The sequence below is a fragment of the Micromys minutus genome (assembly GCF_963924665.1).
Source record: "Micromys minutus genome assembly, chromosome: 2".
Classification (NCBI taxonomy): Eukaryota; Metazoa; Chordata; class Mammalia; order Rodentia; family Muridae; genus Micromys; species Micromys minutus.
The window spans coordinates 71,061,092-71,080,934 of record NC_137971.1 but is presented as its reverse complement, the minus strand read 5'-3'; the positions used below and the strand labels follow the sequence as shown (position 1 = coordinate 71,080,934).

The 19,843-nt window shown below is 49.4% G+C and overlaps 2 protein-coding genes across 5 annotated transcripts; one reads left to right on the top strand and one right to left on the bottom strand.

Moving 5' to 3' along the window:
- Window positions 1-44: 44 nt before the first annotated feature.
- Window positions 45-4,624, bottom strand: CFAP119 (cilia and flagella associated protein 119; the record flags this gene model as incomplete). Of its 2 annotated transcripts, XM_080913320.1 has the most annotated exons (9): window positions 4,327-4,624; window positions 4,025-4,056; window positions 3,269-3,334; window positions 2,729-2,898; window positions 2,003-2,073; window positions 1,693-1,809; window positions 1,543-1,603; window positions 1,378-1,464; window positions 45-223 (listed from the first exon to the last, which is right to left on the bottom strand). In XM_080913320.1, the coding sequence occupies exons 1-9, from the start codon at window positions 4,540-4,542 to the stop codon at window positions 45-47; spliced, it is 999 nt and encodes a 332-aa protein (XP_080769446.1). In that variant the 5' UTR covers window positions 4,543-4,624. The 2 variants fall into 2 exon arrangements, with proteins under 2 accessions (XP_080769446.1, XP_080769445.1); XM_080913319.1 differs by having other exon boundaries at window positions 1,378-1,603.
- A 604-nt stretch (window positions 4,625-5,228) lies between these two features.
- On the top strand, window positions 5,229-19,212 carry RNF40 (ring finger protein 40). 3 transcript variants are annotated; one of them, XM_080912565.1, is made up of 20 exons: window positions 5,229-5,270; window positions 5,383-5,586; window positions 5,974-6,141; window positions 6,224-6,365; window positions 6,928-7,134; window positions 7,575-7,696; window positions 7,793-7,939; window positions 8,021-8,095; window positions 8,847-8,966; window positions 9,049-9,228; window positions 11,319-11,454; window positions 12,523-12,644; window positions 12,733-13,160; window positions 13,242-13,359; window positions 13,525-13,674; window positions 13,846-14,058; window positions 14,136-14,261; window positions 15,907-16,047; window positions 16,123-16,224; window positions 18,053-19,212. In XM_080912565.1, exons 2-20 carry the CDS (start codon window positions 5,455-5,457, stop codon window positions 18,227-18,229), a joined length of 3,006 nt encoding a protein of 1,001 aa, XP_080768691.1. In that variant the 5' UTR covers window positions 5,229-5,270; window positions 5,383-5,454; the 3' UTR covers window positions 18,230-19,212. The 3 variants fall into 3 exon arrangements, with proteins under 3 accessions (XP_080768691.1, XP_080768690.1, XP_080768689.1); XM_080912564.1 differs by having other exon boundaries at window positions 7,560-7,696; XM_080912563.1 differs by having other exon boundaries at window positions 7,542-7,696.
- Window positions 19,213-19,843: the final 631 nt, after the last annotated feature.

Genomic DNA, 19,843 nt, shown 5'->3' with positions numbered 1-19,843 from the left:
GAGACACTGTGGTCCAGGTCTTTATTGAAGAAAATTCTGGGGAATCACTTGGTCTTGGTCTTGCCTTTGCTGGGAGGTATCTGAGAGGGCCGCTCCAGGGCTGCCAGCTTGCTGCTCAGCCTTTCTTCACTCTCCTTGAGCCGCTCCTCCACCAGCTGCTGGAGCTGCCTCAGCTCCTTGTTCAGCTGGGACTTGATATAGGTCTGGAGGATGCACACCTCACCTACAGGAGAGGGGAGAGGCAGGACAAGTGTTGTCTGAGAATGAGCTACACAGGGTAGTGTTGCTTCGGTTTAGGAGCTGTCAGCCATCTCTTCTGAAGCAGACAGTTGGGTGGTGAGGCCAAACTGCCCTTTCTGTATTCACATTCTAACTGACTTCAGCCTAACATCAGGCTAATTACTCAGCACATGCATCAGCTTTTTTTATGGGAAACATGGATGGTAATGATATCTTGATGGTAGGATTAAGTTATATGCATGTTAACACTGGACATCCTGGGATCTAGTATCACCAGGTCTGTGCTTGTTATTATAAACCACTCTCCCATCATTCTCTTTCCAGGGCCACCTGTTATACACATAGCAACATTCCCAGAGGTTCTAACATCCCATGACTCTTAACACCATGGCTCAGTGGTTAAAGACGTTGACTGCTCTTCCAGAGAATCTAGGTGCAATTCTCAGCACCCATATGGTGGTTCTCACATCTGTAACTCCAGTTCCAAGGGATTCACTGCCCTCTTGTGACCTTTGTGGGCACTGGCATATGTGATGCACAGATACACATGGAAACAAAACTCCCAGAAAGAGAATATAAAAACAAAAAAGTTCAAAAAACTTTAGGGGATACCGGGACTAAAACTAAGTCCTGGGTGTGGTGGAATGGGCTATACAGTAAGACCTTTCAAATAAATAAGGGTTGGCAGGATGGCTCAGTGGGTAAAGGAGCTTGCTGTGTAAACCTACCAACCTGACTGCAGCCCTCAGAACCCACACAAAGCTGAAAGGAGACAGGACTGCAAAGGTTCTCTGACCTTTGTACCCATTGCCACACTATCTAACAAAACAAGGGCTGGATAAATGGCTTAGCATTTAAGAGACAGAGGCAGGGAGATCTCCAGGAGTTTGAGGCCAGCCTGGTCTACATAGCAAGTGCCAGAAAAGGCAAGACTACATAGAGAGACCCTGTCTCAAAAATGGGGGTGGGGTGCTGAGGTTGTCCAGCTGAGTGGCAAAACACTAATGCCCATGGCTCCAATCCCCCCTACCCCACTGCACTACAAAACAAAATGGTGGTGGCGGGAGGGGCAGGTGCATGAATCTCAAGCAGTTCCAACCAGAATCCCGGGGCACCTTAACCCTTGCATGTGCTCACTTGGCTGTTGCTCTGGCTCAGGCACAGTTTCTGGTTCTTCCTCCAGTGGAGTAGCTGCCTGCTTTACTGTCACCTCCTCATCTTTCTCTGCACGGCAAAAGCAGGAAGAGATCTTGACCCCAGCCCTGGCCCAGTTCCAGCCTGGCCCACCTGTACCCATCTTACCCTCTGGCCAGAGATGGAATGGCTGTAGCCCCATGTAAGTCAAAGATAGGTCTAGACGAACCTGAAGAGACAGGGAAGAGAGGCTGAGAGGAAGCACCTGCCATAAGAGAGAGGGGGAGCAGGTGGCCACTCACTGCATGTACACAGTACCTGTGGGGTGAAGACATATTTATAGAGCTTGAAGTGGCGGAAGTAGGTGTTGACCACGTAGTCTGCCAGTGCCAGCAGCTGTTCCTCCTTAAAGAGGTCGATGCTGAAAGGGGGCCGCTGTGACGACAATCAGGAGTTAAGTGCCCTAACAACCTCCAGAAGCCTACCTAGCTTGTCTCCCAAAAGCAGAGCTTCCTAGAAGCAGGGCAAACCCCAGGTAGCCTTCAGAGGAAGATAGTGGGAAAGAGAACAGGAATTTAGGCTAGATCTTGCCTGTGGTTGGGTGAAGGCTCCATTCCAGGGTACTGACCCTGACTCCATGGCAAAAGAGAAGGCTGGTAAAGTATCGGTAGCATTCCTCCACGTTGCCCAGAGGGGTAGCTGGAGGAAAGCGATCGAGCCATCAGGCCCTTCCTACTCTCTATCTACTCATCCCACTACCTTTAGAGCATGAGATGCAGAACCGGACTGACTAAGGAGTAAGTCCTGGCCTGTTCTGTTAATTCACTCAATAAATACTGAATTCTCACTATACACTTTCCTAGGCGCTGAGAAAAACAGACAAGGTCCTTCCCTCAGGAGGCTGTTTTGTTTCTGGTCTGAAATTCAGTATGTAACTAAAGTTGGCCTCCAACTAGTGGCATGCAGGTGTTCCCGGCTTGAGTCACTATACTCAGCATCGTTGGGAAGCTACTTTGTGTTTGAGACAGGGTGACTTTGAACTTCTGATTCGTCTGCCTCTACTTTCTAAGTGCTAGGATTGAAATTGAACCCAGGATTTTGTACTAGGCGAGCACTCTACCAAGTGGGTGACATCTCAGCCCCTATTTAGATACTTCTTAGAACAGGCTCATAATAGTATCATGTGTTTCTTAATAAGGAAACCGCTCAAAGATGATAAATGTGGTGCCGTGACACTACCTATGGTGGAACACAAATCCTAGACTGCAAGCTCCCTACTTTAGCTCTCCAGTCTTGTGCCAGCCCAGCCTCCTCTCCTAGGGCTCAAACCTTTTAGTGGCTGCCTCCCTCTCACCAACACAGGCCTTGTGAAGATCTTGGAGCAAAGCACAGGCTGCTGATGTCTGCTCTAGTGAAAAGCCCTGCTGGCTGCAGAAGATAAGTGCATGGGAAAAGAGGTCCAAGATAATGGCATCCCGCAGGCTCTGCTCAGGACAGCCAAGCTCCAAGAGCTCAGCAAGAACCCTTGAGAGGAAGAGGAAGGCATGAGTGACAGTTCAAGCTCGCCCACCCCTCCCCCCTCACCTTAGGATTTCTTTTTTATTATATGGGCAATTCGCCTGTAGGTGTATATGTGCACCATGCTAATCTGGTACCCGTGGAGGCCAGAGAGGATGTTGGATCCTCTGGAACTGGAGTCATGGACTATGTGGATACTGGGAACCAAACCTGGGTCCTCTGGAAGAACAGCCAGTGCTCTTAATGGTGGAGCTGCCTCTGTAGCCCTGAACACAAGCCTCGTCTCATCTCCACCACCTGACGCTATGCATTAAAGCTTATCATTCCTTGTGTCTCCCCTCCCAAGAGCTCTGTCTTGCCAAACTCAAACCCATACTCTCTCATCTCTTCCACAGTGTTTGCCTTCTCCAGTCTGTGCATAGAATGGATGTCCAGGTATTTCCTGTCAGGAAAAGATGAGATAAATCATTGATGGCTCATATAACTTCCCTGATGAGGCTGCAACTTATAGATCATCAGAAGGGGGATCGGGAGTTGAGGCTTGGCTAACTTGCTGAGTAACTTTTGGCAAGTCATTTTCATGGTCTTCACTTTCACTGTAAATGAGGAACATCGTGGTCTAGAATCTAGACTCTAGATAAACCCTTAGGAGACTTATTTGCAAATCAAATGATGAGAAAAAAGGGTTGCACCAGGCAGTGGTGGTACACCCGTTTGATTCCAGCACTGTGAGGCAGAGGCAGGTAGAGCTCTTGAGTTTGAGGCCAGCCTAGTGAGTTTCAGGACAGCCAAAGCTATAACAAGAAACCATGTCTTGAAAACCCAAACAAATAAACAACCTTGAGTTCTCTCGTCTTGTGTGACGTTGATGAAGTCCCCACTGACATCAGTCTGCATGTGCTTCATCATAGCAACTGTGGTACCCTGTGTGCATTTTTGTCTTTGCCTCTCCTTTCACACTGCCACCATACACTGAGGGCCGGGAACACTGGTGACTAGTTTACCTTGAGCATTTCTCAGTCTCATCTTTGTAAAATTGGGTTGCCCTGGCTGGACAGGACTGTTGAGGAGACCTTAAAGGAGTGATACAAATGAGAAGTCTAACTTTTCCTCCAGGGCTCTCCACACTCACCACATACAGATCCGGGGCTGGGGTAGCGGTGGCTGTAGAGAAAAAACAGATTATGGGAAGAATAGCTACTTCAGTATGTAGCCCCTAGTTCCTCGTGAATTTCTAGCAGGTTTGAGTATGCTATCATTTTAACTATAGCAAAGTAGGTAAGACCGGGCTTCGGTGGGCTCCAAATACTATTTAGCAGCCTATTTACAATCAAGACAGCTCCAGAAAACTCCCGAACGTTGGTAAACGTAATGAGTGGCAGCGCCTTATTGGGAAACCTAAGTATTCACTCGAGGACAATGTTCCGCCCTTACCGGGAACAAGTTGGCTCCAGGATCTTCAGCCACTTCCACAAAACTACTACTAGTGGCTTCTGTTGGCGACTCGGTCTGCACATCTGTTCCGATCTTTACGGCCGAGCTACCCACCGATCCCGGACTCCTGTCCAGTTCCTCCTGCAGTTTGGGAGAATGTTCCAACTCCGTCTGCATCTTCATTCCCAGGCTCTGGCTGGATCTGGGGGTAATCATCGCTTCGTCCTTCTTAGCCTCAGACAAGGACTCTCCAGCCTGGGCTCTCTAGGACAGCCAGCTCTCCCACTGCAAAGCCCGGACCTGCCCCTTCTAGTGTTTTTTCAGAAGCGGAGAAGCGAGACGCAGCCAATCCGCAGAGGGCGTCTTCCCAATCTTGTCTCCCCGGTGACCGTTGTTAAGGAAAGTAGAAAGTATAAGCCCACACCAATCATTGAAAAGATAGAGCGCATGCGTAACGAGTTGCACGTGCCTCTTCAAAGTTGCTTATAGGGGTGCTTTTAAGGGTCGGTGTTTTTACAGATTTAATTGAAAACAATTTGTGTGTGTTTGTGCCTGCGTGTGCGCACGTGTACAGGATATTCGCGAGTGCCCATGGAGGCCAGAAAGGGTGACGGATCCTCTGGATCTGTAGTTACAAGGGGTCGTGAACCGAGTACCCCGAATAGCAGCAAAGGTTCCAATCGTAGAGCCACCTCTCCATCTTTTAGTGCAACTGTGGTGTCAGTAACTATGGGAACAGCCTGTTGGCCAATCATTGAAATTCAGTCGATCGAGGAAAAAAAAAAAAAAAAACTAAAAGACTCGAGAGGCGGAACCAAGAGCCACCAATAGAAACAGGAAATAAGTTTCGCCACATCCGGAGCCGCTCTGACGCCTGCGCTGTGCGTCTGGCGGCCGGTGACGTCCGGTGAGATCCAAGATGGTGGCGCTTGGTTGACCCTACCGTAAGTGCGGACCCTGGCCGGCGGGGGCGGGGCCCGGCAGATGTGTTCAGGGGGACGCTCGGGACTACGGAGCTCCGGACGCATCCACAGCTCTGCTCCCTGTTTTCTGCAGGTGACGAAAGTGCCGCCTCCGCCCGCCTGACAGCCCGGGAGAGCCCTGAGCTGCCCCTCCGCCACCGCCGCTATGTCTGGCCTCAGCAACAAGCGCGCCGCCGGCGACGGGGGCTCAGGACCCCCAGAGAAGAAGCTGAACCGCGAGGAGAAGACCACGACCACTCTAATCGAGCCCATTCGTCTCGGGGGCATCTCTTCCACGGTTGGTGGGCTTTTGCGAAAGTCACATTTGGTCTCCGCCCAAAGCGTTCAGAATCTTGTGTGTGCACGTGTGTGTGTGTGTGTGTGTACACACAAAACAGGTAGTGAGGGTGGGTGTGCCAATTTTGTGAAAGTGATCAGAGGACAAATTTATGGAGTCTCTTGCCTTCTTCTACTCATACACACATACATTCCCATAAGTCCTGTGACTTGTCAGATTCTTCTGAGTTAGAAAAGGGTAGGGGCAGAAACAATGTGAAGCTCTCATGATTAACATACTTTCTTTGCAAGCGTCTGAGCCTTGCTATACCTCTTCCCCTTTCAGTCTAGTTTTTGTCCTGTGTGCCAGGGTCCCACTTGATGCTCTCCTCCTCTTCCTTTCTGGTAGGAGGAGATGGATTCCAAAGTACTGCAGTTCAAGAATAAGAAGCTGGCGGAGCGGCTGGAGCAGCGGCAAGCCTGTGAGGATGAGCTCCGGGAGAGAATTGAGAAATTGGAGAAGAGGCAGGCTACTGACGATGCCACGCTACTCATCGTCAACCGCTACTGGGCCCAGGTGGATGCCTAAAGAGCAGCGCCCTACTGGGAACACCCCCCCACCAGGCATTCATATAACCCTTTGTTCTTCCTTCTTTCAGCTGGATGAAACTGTAGAAGCCCTACTCCAATGCTACGAGAACCAGAGGGAACTGTCTTCAGGGACAGAGGTGCCTGGTTGCCAAGAGGGCCTAACCCGTGATGTGATCCCTCGAACAGATCCAGGGACATCAGATCTGAGGGGTAGGATCAGGGCCCTGGGGAGCTTATGTTTGCAGAAAGGTCTTTAGGAGGAGGTGACTTTGATGTGGGGCTGCTGAAATGCCCAACCCAGCCCACCGTTTAAAAATTGACTTCATGCCTGGTGGTACGTGCCTTTAATTCCAGCACTTAGGAGGCAGAAGTTGGTGGCTTCTCCTCTCGAGTTCAAGGCTGGCCAAGGGCACGTAGCCATAAGACTCTGTCTAAAAACAGTTTGTTTGTTTTTAATTTTCTCTTTTAATGGTAAGAACAAAGTTTTGGAATCTAATTGGATTTTCATAATTCCAGCACTCTGAAAAGTAGAAGCAGATGGTTTACTGCTTATTTTATTTATTCATTTTGATTTTCAGAGACAGGCTTTCTCTGTGTAGCACTGGCTAACTTGGAACTCGCTCTGTAGACCAGGCTGGCCTCAAACTCAGAGAATGCGGAAATTAAAGGCATGCACCAGCCAATGACTATCAGGAGTTTCTTCTGAACCTTGGTACAGGTTAATTGATCACTGCTGCCTTTTATTCCTATGAGGATTTTCTGTCCCTTCCAGAACCGCTGCCAATGCAGTTCCGAGCCCCTCTCAGTGAGCCGGCCTTGGCTTTTGTGGTGGCACTAGGCGCCAGCAGCTGCGAGGAAGTGGAGCTGCAACTGCAGGGTCGGATGGAATTCTCCAAAGCTGCTGTGTCTCGGGTGGTAGAGGCCTCAGATCGCCTACAGCGTCAGGTGGAAGAACTCTGTCAGCGAGTATACAGCCGGGGTTAGTTCTTTGGACCCATCCCTTCCTGCATTGTTCAGGGTCCCCCTCCCTGATTTCAGTAGTTAATTGAGGCCGGAATTCCCAGTGAATATCAGCCTTGTTCGAGATTGGGATTTCAGCTTAGTTCCTGAGGTGGGGCTGTGGAGCGATGGCTGGGAGGGCTGTCTGAAACTTTGCACCGACCTCAGGGGTAACTGTTGTCCCACTACACTGAGAGGCAGGTGCTCAGGCTTTTTGTGGCAATGGGTTGTTTTGTTTTTTTCTCCTGCCCTTAATTGTCCTCCCTAGTGTCTGCTTTCTTGGCTGAATCACTCTCTGAGCTAGTCATAAGCAGTCGGTGAGACAGATAGCGCATCACACTGAGCCCAGAAACTCCAGGATCAGTTAATGCTTCCTTGGTTATCTAGGGTTTGGCTCTCATCCAGGCTCTGCATTCCCAGGGGACAGTGAGGGCCCCGGGGAGATGGCACGGGCACGCACTCGGGAACTAGGCAGAGAAAACCGTAGGCTACAGGACTTGGCCACTCAGCTGCAAGAGAAGCACCACCGCATCTCGTTGGAGGTAGGAGTCGGGGTTTGGGTGCCATTAGAACTGAGGCAGGGTTTGGGTTCGCCATCTAAGGATCTCAGGAAACAAGCCACTTTCCACTGCCCCCAGTACTCTGAGCTCCAAGATAAAGTGACATCAACAGAGACCAAGGTCCTAGAGATGGAGACAACAGTGGAGGACCTGCAGTGGGACATTGAGAAGCTGCGCAAGCGAGAGCAGAAGCTCAATAAGCACTTAGCAGAGGCCTTGGAGCAGGTATGCGAGCGGATGGGACCAGAGTGAGCGCTTGTGACCCCTCGCTTCTGCCCCTCACGTCCACTGTATCCTCCTCTGCAGCTCAACTCTGGCTACTACGTGTCCGGGAGCTCCACAGGCTTTCAGGGAGGCCAGATCACACTTAGCATGCAGAAGGTGAGCAGCAGCGCCCTTCCAGTCCCCTCACCCCTTCAGTTCTGCCTCGGACTTTTCCTAAGGGCAAACATCTTTATCAGAGCCTGTTTCCTAGCATTGCCACACATTTGTTTTCATGCATTTATATACTTGTTTATTAAATAATTCCAGAACGTAAAGTGCTAGGAGCTCGGCAGGTTAAAGAGGACAAACGAACACAGGAGCGTTAGTTGATTGTCTTGAGAACCCCACCCCCATACTCGAGTGTGTGCTGTCCTGTCCTGAGCATCTGTCCACCTTAATGCTCTACTTCAGTCTGTGCTTGAGGGCTCTTTGTGTTTTGATTCTTTGTATTGGAGACGAGGTTCTTATGATGTGGTCAGGCTGGCCTCAGACTTGTGCAGCTGACGGTCACTGAGCCTGCTAGGCTTCAGACTACCTTTCCTAGCTTCAAATACGTTTTCTTAAGAAATTTCAGCTCTTTTTCTTCTGAGGGAGTAATAAAGATTCCATGGAAGTTAGGTTCTATGTGAGGAACCTACACATAATAAACTGCATACATTGGTAGTGAGCAGCATAAAAAAAAGGCACAGGGTAGATATTCCTGTGGACTGACCTCCTCCCATTTCCCAAGAGCCCCTGGGAAGAACCTTGGTGTGAAGGCTTATATGCAAATGCTCTTCACTGGGAGCTGGGTGGGATGTATGGTGGACTACTGGGGAAAATATTGCCCATCCTGGTCTTGCCTACCACAGCCCCTTCCACTCCCTAGTTTGAGATGTTGAATGCAGAGCTGGAAGAAAATCAGGAATTGGCCAATAGCCGAATGGCAGAGCTAGAGAAGCTGCAGGCTGAGCTTCAGGGGGCTGTTCGGACAAATGAACGTCTCAAGGTAGGCTGTGGTTGAGACTGGAAGGGCTTGGGCTGACCTCAAATCCTGGTGCTAACACAGCCCTCTGGCCATCTTTACCCAGGTAGCCCTGCGTAGCCTTCCTGAGGAGGTGGTTCGTGAGACGGGGGAGTACCGCATGCTGCAGGCTCAGTTCTCACTGCTCTACAATGAGTCTTTGCAAGTGAAGACCCAGCTAGATGAGGCCCGGGGGCTGCTGCTGGCCTCCAAGAATTCCCACTTGAGACACATTGAACATATGGAGGTATGGTCGTGGAATGGGGCTAGGAGTGAGAAATAGACCTTTAGAGTTGAGACATTCCTGAGCTTTCAAGGGTCTTCTGTACCTGCTGAGAGTCCCTTGGGCATAGATTGATCCTTGGCCAGAGGTGAGACTAGGGGATGTATATCGTTATTTTTCTTCCAGTTTTAATTATTAACGCTATAATTTTACAGTATATCTTAAAGTACCTGTAACCCTCATATGTGCTTTTGTAAGAGCTGGGCTAAGAAAGCAATGAGCTGAGGTGGGAGCCGAGCCACTGCTACCAGAGTTTTGTTAATCATCAGATGCAAGTAACACAGAAGGCAATGCACCGGGATGGAGCACAGACCGCTTTAACATCTATAGAAAGGAGGTGGTTTCGTTTTCTTTCTATGCATCGGGTTCTGGTAGCAAGCAGTGTGCATTAGAGCGGTGTGTGCTCTGGATAATATTTTCTGCTTACTGGAACTAGTTGGATCCAAGTCCACACTCATAGAGCAAGCTTGTTTTAATCACCTTCAGTACCTCTCCCTCCTCAGTACCTCCCCCTCCAGCTTCACAGTGTTAGTGATTCAAACCCTTCCTGGTAATGGTGTTTTACGGTTGTCCGTCTCCAGTCAAAATCTACATTTTGTCTTCAGAGAAGCAGTGAGAGGCCCACTGTCAGGTGCATATGCTCTAGGCAGCAGAGCAGCAATTCTGCTTGGTGATGGAAATGAATTCCAGTTTATTCCTGTTAGGTTTTTGTTTTGTTTTGTTTCTTAAAGTATAACTTCCGTTTTATTTCCCAAGGCATTTTTCTTCCACGCTTATGTAAGCCTTTTTATGTGGGCTTTGGTGGAGGTCGTGGTGCAGCGCCAGCAGGTCTGAGTCGTGGTGGGGATGTCTGGTCCTTCCGGGCCTCACGAGATCGTTTCCTGATGCCCTAGCTGTGAATGGCACAGCTCACAGTAATGCAGCTGGGGAAGCTTCAGCTATGCCCCTGACAGCAGCGGCTTATACAGGGTTCCAAATGACAAACTTTTTTTTTTTAAGATTCATTTATTATATATGAGTACACTGTAGCTGTCTTCAGACACACCAGAAGAGAGCATCAGATCTCATTACAGATGACTGTGAGCCACCACGTGGTTGCTGGGATTTGAACTCAGGACCTCTGGAAGAGCAGTCAGTGCTCTAACCACTGAGCCATTTCTCCAGCCCATGACAAACTTCTAATGGCCTTATCCTTGGGCACACACTGGGTGCAGTTTGTGCAGCAAATTGGCTGCACATGGCCATGGCCCTTTTTGGCACAACTGTTGTTTCTTTAGCCAAGACTTGAAAGAGCTATTTTTGTTAGGTTTTAATTATGTCAACATTTACACAGATGAAGGTGCATTGCCAAATATTTTAGGGCTTGGAAAGGGTTGCATACACGTAATCTGTTTTTATCTTTTAAAAAAAAAAAAGTCGTGATATGTGTATATGACTTAAAGTTTTATGTGTATGGATGTTTGCTTCATCTGTGCCTGGTGCCCTCTGAGACTGGAAAATAGCATCTCCTGAAACTGGAGTTACAGATGGTTATGAGCCCCCAGCGATGGTTGGAAACCAAACTCTGGTCCTTTGGAAGAGCACCCAGTGCTCTCAACTGCTGAGCCATCGGGGTGTCAGTGCATAGCTGTGGGTGGCTGGAATTCACTGCATACACCAGGCTGGCCTTCAGTGTAAGATATCCACAAGCTATTGCTTCCTGAGTCCTGGGATTGGTGTATTTATCTATCTTAGATTCATTTACCAAAGGTTTGTTTGTTTGTTTGTTTTCTGGAGAAACATAAGATTAAGTAACCAATGCTGGCTGGCTTTCTTTTTCTTTTTGAGACAGGGTTTCTCTGTGTAACCCTGTCTGTCCTGGAACTCATTTTGTAGACTAGGGCAGCCTTGAACTCAGAAATTTCCCTGCCTCCACTTCCCAAATGCTGGATCAGAGGCCTGCGCCACCCTCCCTGGCAGCTTTATTTCTTTATAAGCAAAGATTAGGTGTTCTAATTAGTAATGAGTAGTGGCGTTTTCACAGGGTTGTGTGTCTTTAATACCTAACCCCGCAGAGTGATGAACTGGGGCTGCAGAAGAAGCTGCGCACAGAAGTTATCCAGCTGGAAGATACCCTGGCCCAGGTACGCAAGGAGTATGAGATGCTGCGCATTGAGTTTGAACAGAACCTTGCGGCCAACGAGCAGGCGGGTACGTAGTGGGATTTGGGTAGAAGTGGGCCTTAGGTGCTGGACCAACCCACCTATGGCTGCTTAGCTAGATACAATAAGTCCAGCTCCTTTTCTTTTCTCAGAGCCACTACCTGTCTAACAGTGAGCCTGTCGGATGAGTACCTAAGCAGGCATCACCAGACTGTGAGCAAAGATTCATTGTGTGCTCCTGTGAGCTACACTCAATTCTACAATTTGAAGCCTTGCCAATAAACAGAGCAAAAAATCTCTGCTGTTGTGGAATGAGTCTAGTAGAGGGGCAATATATAATAAAGGAAAAGATAAAACATGAGCTATTGAAAAAGATTTGTATAAAAATGAGTCAGGAACCTAGTATGACGGCACACACCTTTAATCCCTGCACTTGGGAAACAGAGGCAGGAGGATCTCTGCAAGTTTGAGGCCAACCTCATCTACATAGTGAGTTCCAAACCAGCAAAGGTACATATGCAAAACACATAAAATATAAATTTTTTTTTAAAAAGTTTATTGTCCCCTATCCACCTTCATACCCAACTCCCCACTGACTTGAGAGGTGGCTCCGTGCTTAAGAACACTAAAAACTTTACTCTTCCAGAGTACCCAGATTTGATTGCCTGTACCCATAATTCCCAGTGATCCAACGCCCTCTTCTGACCTTTGAGTACACTACATGGCACACACATGGTATATGTATGTAAGTCAGAAATATGTAAGTAAAATACCATACAAGTAAAATTTAGAAAATAAGATTATTTATGTGTGTAAGCATTTTGCTTTCATGCGTGTACATCTGTGCACTTCATGCATGTGTGCCTGGTGCTCACAGAGGCCAGAAGATCCTGGAACTTGGAACTGGAATTACAGACCGCTGAAAGTACCATGTGGGTGCTCGAAATTGATCATAAGTGCTCTCTCTGTAAGAGCAGACAGTGCTCACACCAGCTGAGCCATCTCTCCAGCTTCTGTGAGGCCAATTTTCCTGCTTTGTATTGACTCTGGCTCAGCTTTTGTGGAGTTGGAGAGCTGGAAGGAGACAATTCACGCTTATCTCCTTACTTTTCTCCAGGGCCTATCAACCGTGAAATGCGCCACCTGATTAGCAGCCTCCAGAACCACAATCACCAGCTAAAAGGAGATGCCCAGCGTTATAAGCGGAAACTTCGAGAAGTACAGGCTGAGATTGGTAAAGTGAGTAGAGGGAGTTTCCAGGGGCAAGCCTTAGCTCAACCTTAGTGAGTAGTGGCTCATCCCATTCCTACTTTTCTGTCTTTAACAGCTCCGGGCACAGGCCAGCGGTTCTTCCCACTGCATCCCCAACTTGAACCACCCAGATGACACTGGCCTCAATGCTATTGCCCCAGGGAAGGAAGATAGTGGGCCAGGCCCTGGAGGTACCCCTGACAGCAAGAAGGAGGTGGCTTTAGTGGCTGGAGCCACCTCTGCTACTTCTTCCATAAAGAAAGAGGAGCTGGTCTCCTCTGAAGATGATGCCCAGGCCCTAACCCCTGGAACCCAGGGTTTGCCCTCCCGGGGCCGAGAACCTGAGGCCAGACCCAAGCGAGAACTTCGGGAACGGGAAGGGCCTAGCCTGGGACCCCCACCTGCAGCCTCAACTCTCTCAAGAGCTGATAGAGAAAAGGCCAAGGCAGAGGAAGCCAAGAGGAAGGAGTCAGAACTGCTCAAAGGTCTCCGAGCAGAGCTCAAGTGAGGCCCTACTGTTATCTCATAGCCCTGTCAAGTAGCTTCCATCTCCTCCTGCTAAGACTCTCCTGCACCTTTCCCTAGGAAGGCCCAGGAGAGCCAGAAGGAGATGAAGCTGCTGCTGGACATGTACAAGTCCGCACCCAAGGAGCAGCGGGATAAGGTGCAACTCATGGCAGCTGAGCGGAAGGCCAAGGCCGAGGTAAGGGCAGCTGGGGCATGCTGGGGCATGTAGTCCTGCCTAGGTACTTCAGAGCCTTGTTCCAGCAAGTTTGCTTCTGTTTTTATTCTTTCACTGTATGGAGCAAACTAACAGTGCTGTTGCTGTGTGGACCACTGTTTGAGGGCTTCCTTCCCACGGATGCAGGTGGATGAGCTTCGGAGCCGCATCCGAGAGCTGGAAGAAAGAGACCGAAGAGAAAGCAAGAAAATTGCAGATGAGGATGCCCTGCGGCGGATCCGGCAGGCAGAAGAGCAAATTGAACACTTGCAACGCAAATTGGGTGCCACCAAGCAGGTCAAGTGACCTGTGGTCTTTCTGCTTCTGAATTCAGGAATTTCCTTAGCCCTGTTGAGTGCCTTCAGCATGTGACATTTTGGTCTGGGTGTGCACCATTTCCTTGGAGTTCCCCACAACCATCTTACTGATCTACCATTTTTTGTTTCTCTCTTTCCTTCCCACTTGTAGGAGGAGGAGGCATTGCTGTCAGAGATGGATGTAACAGGTCAGGCTTTTGAAGACATGCAAGAGCAAAATGGGCGGCTGCTCCAGCAGCTTCGGGAAAAGGATGACGCCAACTTTAAGCTCATGTCAGAGCGGATCAAGGCCAACCAGATTCACAAGCTGCTCCGAGAGGAGAAGGATGAGTTGGGCGAGCAGGTTCTTGGCCTTAAGTCCCAGGTATGACAGCTACTGTGTGATGCTTGTGGATGAGGCTGGAGATGCTGCACCCTGGTACTGAGGCTTCCCATCCTCAGGTGGATGCCCAGCTGTTGACAGTACAGAAGCTCGAGGAAAAGGAGCGGGCTCTGCAGGGTAGCCTTGGGGGCGTGGAGAAGGAGTTAACACTGCGCAGCCAGGCCCTGGAGCTCAATAAGAGAAAGGTAAGGCTGGGCTTTTGGACATGGTAACTCGTGTGATTAGCTCATGTGTTCTCTCCTGTCTCTGCCTGGCAATGCTACCACAGGTAGCCCAGAGTGAAATTCGGCTCTTCTTCTGGATAGCTCATAAGTATCATTTCCATATGTTTTCTATGTGTCAAGCCAGAGCCAGAGAGAGAGAGAGAGAGAGAGAGAGAGAGAGAGAGAGAGAGAGAGAGAGAGAGAGAGAGAGAGAGAGAGAGAACAGGGTCTCTCTATTTCACTCTAGCCATTCTGGAACTCACTGGGTAGACCAAACTGGCCTCTGTCTTTATACCACAAGCTTCAAGCTTTCCTGGTGCACTCAGAAGCCAAAAGGGGATCAGATACCCTCAAACTAGAGTTGTGGATGACTGAGCTGTCATCTGGGTTCTAGGAGCTGAACCTAAGTTGTCTCTGCCAGACCTGCAAGTGTTGCTGAACCACTAACCACTGAGTAATCTCTTTACCCAACTTAAATTCTTGATCCTCCTGCCTCAGGCTCCCAGGTGCTAAGAGAGCCAGTGTTTAATTTTAGCATTACAGAACTGGGCTGAAGGTGTAGCTCAGTTAGCAGACTGCTTGCATAGCATGCTTCAGGCTCTGGGTTCAGTCTCTAGCACTACATAAACTGGGCATGGTGGTATATGTGAACTGGCCTGTAAACTCAGTACTTGGAAGGGCAACAGGAAGTTCAAGGATTTCAAGGTCATCCTCTGCTATAAAGCAAGTTCAAGGCCAGTTTGGGCTGGAATATGTAGAGACCTTGTCCTAAAGGTAGATGGAGAGAGGATTAAGATGGAGGATTGACAAGCCAGAGAGATGGGTCATTGGCTACTCTTCCAGAGGACCTCGGTTCAATTCCCAATACCCACATGACAGTTCACAACTGTCTGTAGCTCCAGTTCCAGGGGAACTCTTACATAGACATGAATGTAGACAAAACACCAACACACATGCAATAAAAAATACTTTAGAAAACACATAGCAGATTAATATTGGTTCTATATCTATTAGAATATTTTCTTCTGGTAAATTTATGTTCCTGTTACATGCTGAGCTTTATGCTGACCAACACTGGGTGAGTCCTGCCTCCTCACCAGTAATCCGCAAATAAAATAATACAGTTGTCCATTGCTTATAATCTTTTTTTTTTTCTTTCTCCATTTCTTTCTCTCTTTCTCTGAGCTCACTCTGTAGACCAGTGAACTAAGATCCTACCTCTGCCTCCTGAATGCTGGAATTAAAGGTGTGCGCCATTGCACCAGACTCTGCTGTATTCCAAGCTGACTTTGAGCTCTCAGTGATCCTCCTGCCTCAGCCTCCCAACTGCTAGAATAACAAATTTACAACAATATACCTGGTTCAAACTAAGGAAATATACCTGGTTCAACAGTATACCTGAAGGAAACTAAGGTTGTGTGAAAAACTAAAGGCACTCCTTGGGGATGTGACTTTATAGCTGAGTCCCACAGGACAGTGCATGTTAGAGGAGTTGAGAGCAACAGAGAGACTAGCTTGGTGAAGGCTTCAGTGCATACCATTCAGAATGTTTGACAGGAGCATCATTGGACTGTGGTTCCCAGGCTTGGGCACAAGGTCCTTTCCTTCCTGTTCCCACCCTCCGCAGGCTGTAGAAGCAGCCCAGTTGGCTGAGGACCTGAAGGTGCAGTTGGAACATGTACAGACTCGGCTTCGAGAGATCCAGCCCTGCCTGGCAGAGAGCCGGGCTGCCCGGGAGAAAGAGAGCTTCAACCTCAAGAGGGCTCAGGTGTGTGCTGAGGGGGCTGGTGTGTTACCCGTGTAGGAGACATGCAGATCCTTAGCTTGGCTTCTGCTGTTCTAGGAGGACATTTCCCGGCTGCGGCGCAAACTAGAGAAGCAGCGGAAAGTGGAGGTTTATGCAGATGCTGATGAGATCCTGCAGGAGGAGATCAAGGAGTACAAGGTGGGATATGACTGGCTGGTGACAGTGGGCAGCAGAAAACGCCAATTGTGGAGTCAGACAACTGCCAAGTATTTGTTGTATGTAAGCCATGCGGCAGAGGAGGGATTATACTCAAAGTAATTCTGCCATCTCAGTGATAAGTCAGGGTGGTAAGAACCCAAGGGAAGTCTCCAGAGTCGTCCCGGGGATGGGATGGAGAGCTGTGTAGCAACAGGCTTCCTGGAATGTCATCAAAGGCAGACCCAAAGCTTGAAGAATGGTGGTGAGAGCTAATCTAACAAGAAAGGCCTGGGGTAGAGCCGTTCTGGTTGTAGGGGAGAGGCGGTTGAGCAGCTGCGGACCCTGTAGGGTGTGGGCAGGCTTGGCAGCCTGTGGGAAAGCAGAGTAGAGAAGCCGTTGTTTGGGAGGCAGAGGGGCGTGTGATGCTTGGGAGTAAACCTGGGTGAGGCGTTATACAGGCTACACACACTTTACCACCAAGCTGCATCCTCAGCCCCATCAAGGGTTTTTATTCAAGATAGTGGCCAGATGTGGGCCAGTCTCTGGGACAGAAACAAATACATAGCTAAGCCCTACACACCAGAGATGAGAGATCAGCTAAGGGCACACTAAGGTGGGACAACAGGGCTCAGGGATGGTCCACACAAGGATAGAATAAACAGGACACCGGGGAGGTCCAAGGTGGAGGCAGAGGAACATTCTTCAGTGCATTAGGAACATGCTGTGGACGTTTTCACGGGTGACAAGAACACAGTGCCTCTCGGACAGGCTGGAAGAGCACTTGAAGCCGAGGGTCAAGTGCAACAGAATTGGAAGCCACGCTAGACTCTGGTTGCCTATTGAGGGCTTTTGCCATCAGAAGGACAGGAATGTTCTTCTCAGCTCAGGAATTGCTCAACTTTTTTTTTTAATTGGAGGAATCTTATCTTTTAAGTGACAGGAATAAGTGAAGCCAGAGGAGTGAGAGAACGTGCTGATGGGAGGGGTAGGTAAGGAAGGAAATGAGCCAAGCCCAGCAGGATGCTCCTGGGACTGGGTGAACTTGGGTAGAACAAGGATCTACCCAGACTTCGGTAGAGAAGGTGGCACAGTCATTGATGAACTATTCCCCCATTGGGCCTTCTCGGGGAAGACAACAGCCTTGAAAGACTTTCCAATGTGAATGGCGCTGTCCTGAGAGTTGGGAAACTAATGTGGGGAAGTGGAGATGGCCGGCTTCCACTCCAAATAGGCGACACTTGCCTTGCAGTGCTTGCCCTGACCGGAGCTGAGTCTGAGCGCCTCCTGGTGGCAGCTGGGAGAAAGTCCACAGTAGGACTTTGACACCAGGGGTAGGAATGACCAAGTTGAAGATAGCATGGTTCTCAGTGACTAAGCAGGTACAAGAGAAGGGAAGTGACCAGTTGGGGATTTTGCCCCAAAAAAGCTAATAAAGCAAGAGATGCAGGAGTTCAGTCCTAAAGAGAACCTAGGCTCTGCTACTTTGTAGCTTTGTTTGTAGGGTTTTGTTTTGGGTTACTTTGTTTGCTTGCTTTGTATTTTTGGTTGGTTGGTTGGTTGGTTTCGTCTTGTATTTGAGGAAAGTCTTACTGTGTGACCCTGGCTGACCATGGTCACAGTCTCCTAAGTGCTAAGGACACAGGTGTAGGCAACTTGACTACTTTCAAATCTTGGAAACTTGGCTCTGCGCTTAGCTCCTTTCATGCTGTGCTGTTCCCACCTTCAGAAGTTATGGATAGAATTAGAAACCTTAATCGTTTGGTGGGCTTAGCCTGGAGTCTGGGAACTGTCAGAGTTGCTCCAAACATAATGTGTCTCTTTGGTCTAGGCCCGGTTGACCTGCCCCTGCTGTAACACCCGCAAGAAGGACGCTGTGCTTACCAAGTGCTTCCACGTTTTCTGCTTTGAATGTGTGCGGGGCCGCTATGAGGCCCGCCAGAGGAAGTGTCCCAAGTGCAACGCGGCCTTTGGTGCCCACGACTTCCACCGTGTGTACATCAGCTGAACCTGAAACTCAGGGGACTTTGAAACATCCATATACCCTAGGGGCTGTGCCCCCAGCTGCCCACTCCCCCAGGGGCAATGGCCCCAACCTTCCTTCAGACTCCATGAGCCCAGCCCCTATGTGCCTAGATGGTTTGGGGCTACTGGTGCATGCAGGAGAGGTGGAACTAACCAAGCTGAGTGCCATCTCTTCCTGAATGTCAGATCTGCAGCCTCGGGGACTCCCAGGTTCACAACATCCCACTGTAACCTTGGGAGCTCACCAAAACCTGTTTCTACTGGGAAGACAGATACATCCTTACCCCTAAAAGGGAATTTCTCCACCAGGAAAGGGCTCACCACCTGCCTACACAAGTTCAGTAATGACCAGGGACCACTTGCTTTGCATTGCGTCCTGGCCCAGCGAGCCTTTCTTCACCTACTTAGCCCCAGGCCTGGGCAGGGATTTAGCCTTCCAGTGGAGTTTCCTGTACCCTGGTGTAGCTTTTGTGTTGGAGAAGGTGCACTCGGGTGTCTGCTCTATTCAGGGATGCTCTGCAGTTACGGACACTGCCTCCTCATAGTCTGATTCAGGGCCATCAGTTTTGGGTTTTTTTTTTTTTTTTTTTTTTTTTAAAGCCAGACTCTTTCCAGTCTCCTGCTTTTCTCCTAAGCCCACTTTACCCTTCCTCACACATCCTGAAGGTCCCTCGAGTACCTGGCCCTAGCCCTGCTTTCTTTCATCCTGGTGGTCTTAATTGTGGAGGTGCAACTTGCCAGGAGGGAAGAGACAATCTAGCACTTCCAGTCATTCCAGGTAGAAGAGCTTTGCCTGTCCTGCTGGCCTGCACTGATGCTCCCTGTGGTACCTGCCTAGACAGTCCTGAACACCGGAGACAGGACCTAGTGGAGCTGGGAGATGGCGCTGCAGATAGCTGCAGGATCTTTTGGACTCAGCCTCTGCTCTAGGGGTGTTGTGTATGGGCTGCTAATTGTTATGAATAAATACCCAACCCTAGGCTGCAGAGAAGCCAGTCTACTTGGTCTAAACCTGAGTCTAAGCGCTACACTCGGCAAGCACTTCCCTGGATTGGTTGGGAAGTGGATACATCTGAGAACCCATTCCAGCCCACCACTACTTGTGTTAGCAGTAGCAAGCATATCGGCAAAGACCTGTTTACAAGGTGCTTCCACCCCCCACCCCACCCCCCTCCTTCACAATGGAAAAGCCTTTGATTATAGGTTGGCCATGCCCTTGGCAGAAATTGGCCATTCGGATTACAGCCTTGTGGGTTGCATCCTGGGATTTGTAGCCCTTTACCTCTCAAGGCCAAGTTTTCCTGTTATAGCCAAAGGACACATTTCAGTCCTACTTGCCGGGTTTATCCACACATTCTCTGGGAACACACACACCACAACAACTCAGCAGGGTAGCTTTTCATTGTAGCCTGCTTGGGCCGTTAGCTGGACCCTCGGAAACCGTTTGCTCAAACGTGGGAGTGTCTTCTCAGGGTTCAGAGTGCTGTCGACTCTTCCGGTGGCGCTTTCATGGAAGTCACGCTGGGATTAGCTCCGTGGCCGGCGCTAAGCGAGGGTGAAGTGGGCGTGGGGGCCGCAGTAATAGCCATGGTTGTGG

Excerpts from the sequence above, each read along its gene's own strand:
- RNF40 (XM_080912563.1), top strand. The coding sequence starts at position 5,455 with ATGTCTGGCCTCAGCAACAAGCGCGCCGCCGGCGACGGGGGCTCAGGA. Across the intron at positions 6,142-6,223 it reads TCAACCGCTACTGGGCCCAG|CTGGATGAAACTGTAGAAGC; the intron begins GTGGATGCCTAA and ends TCCTTCTTTCAG. Across the intron at positions 9,229-11,318 it reads GACACATTGAACATATGGAG|AGTGATGAACTGGGGCTGCA; the intron begins GTATGGTCGTGG and ends CTAACCCCGCAG.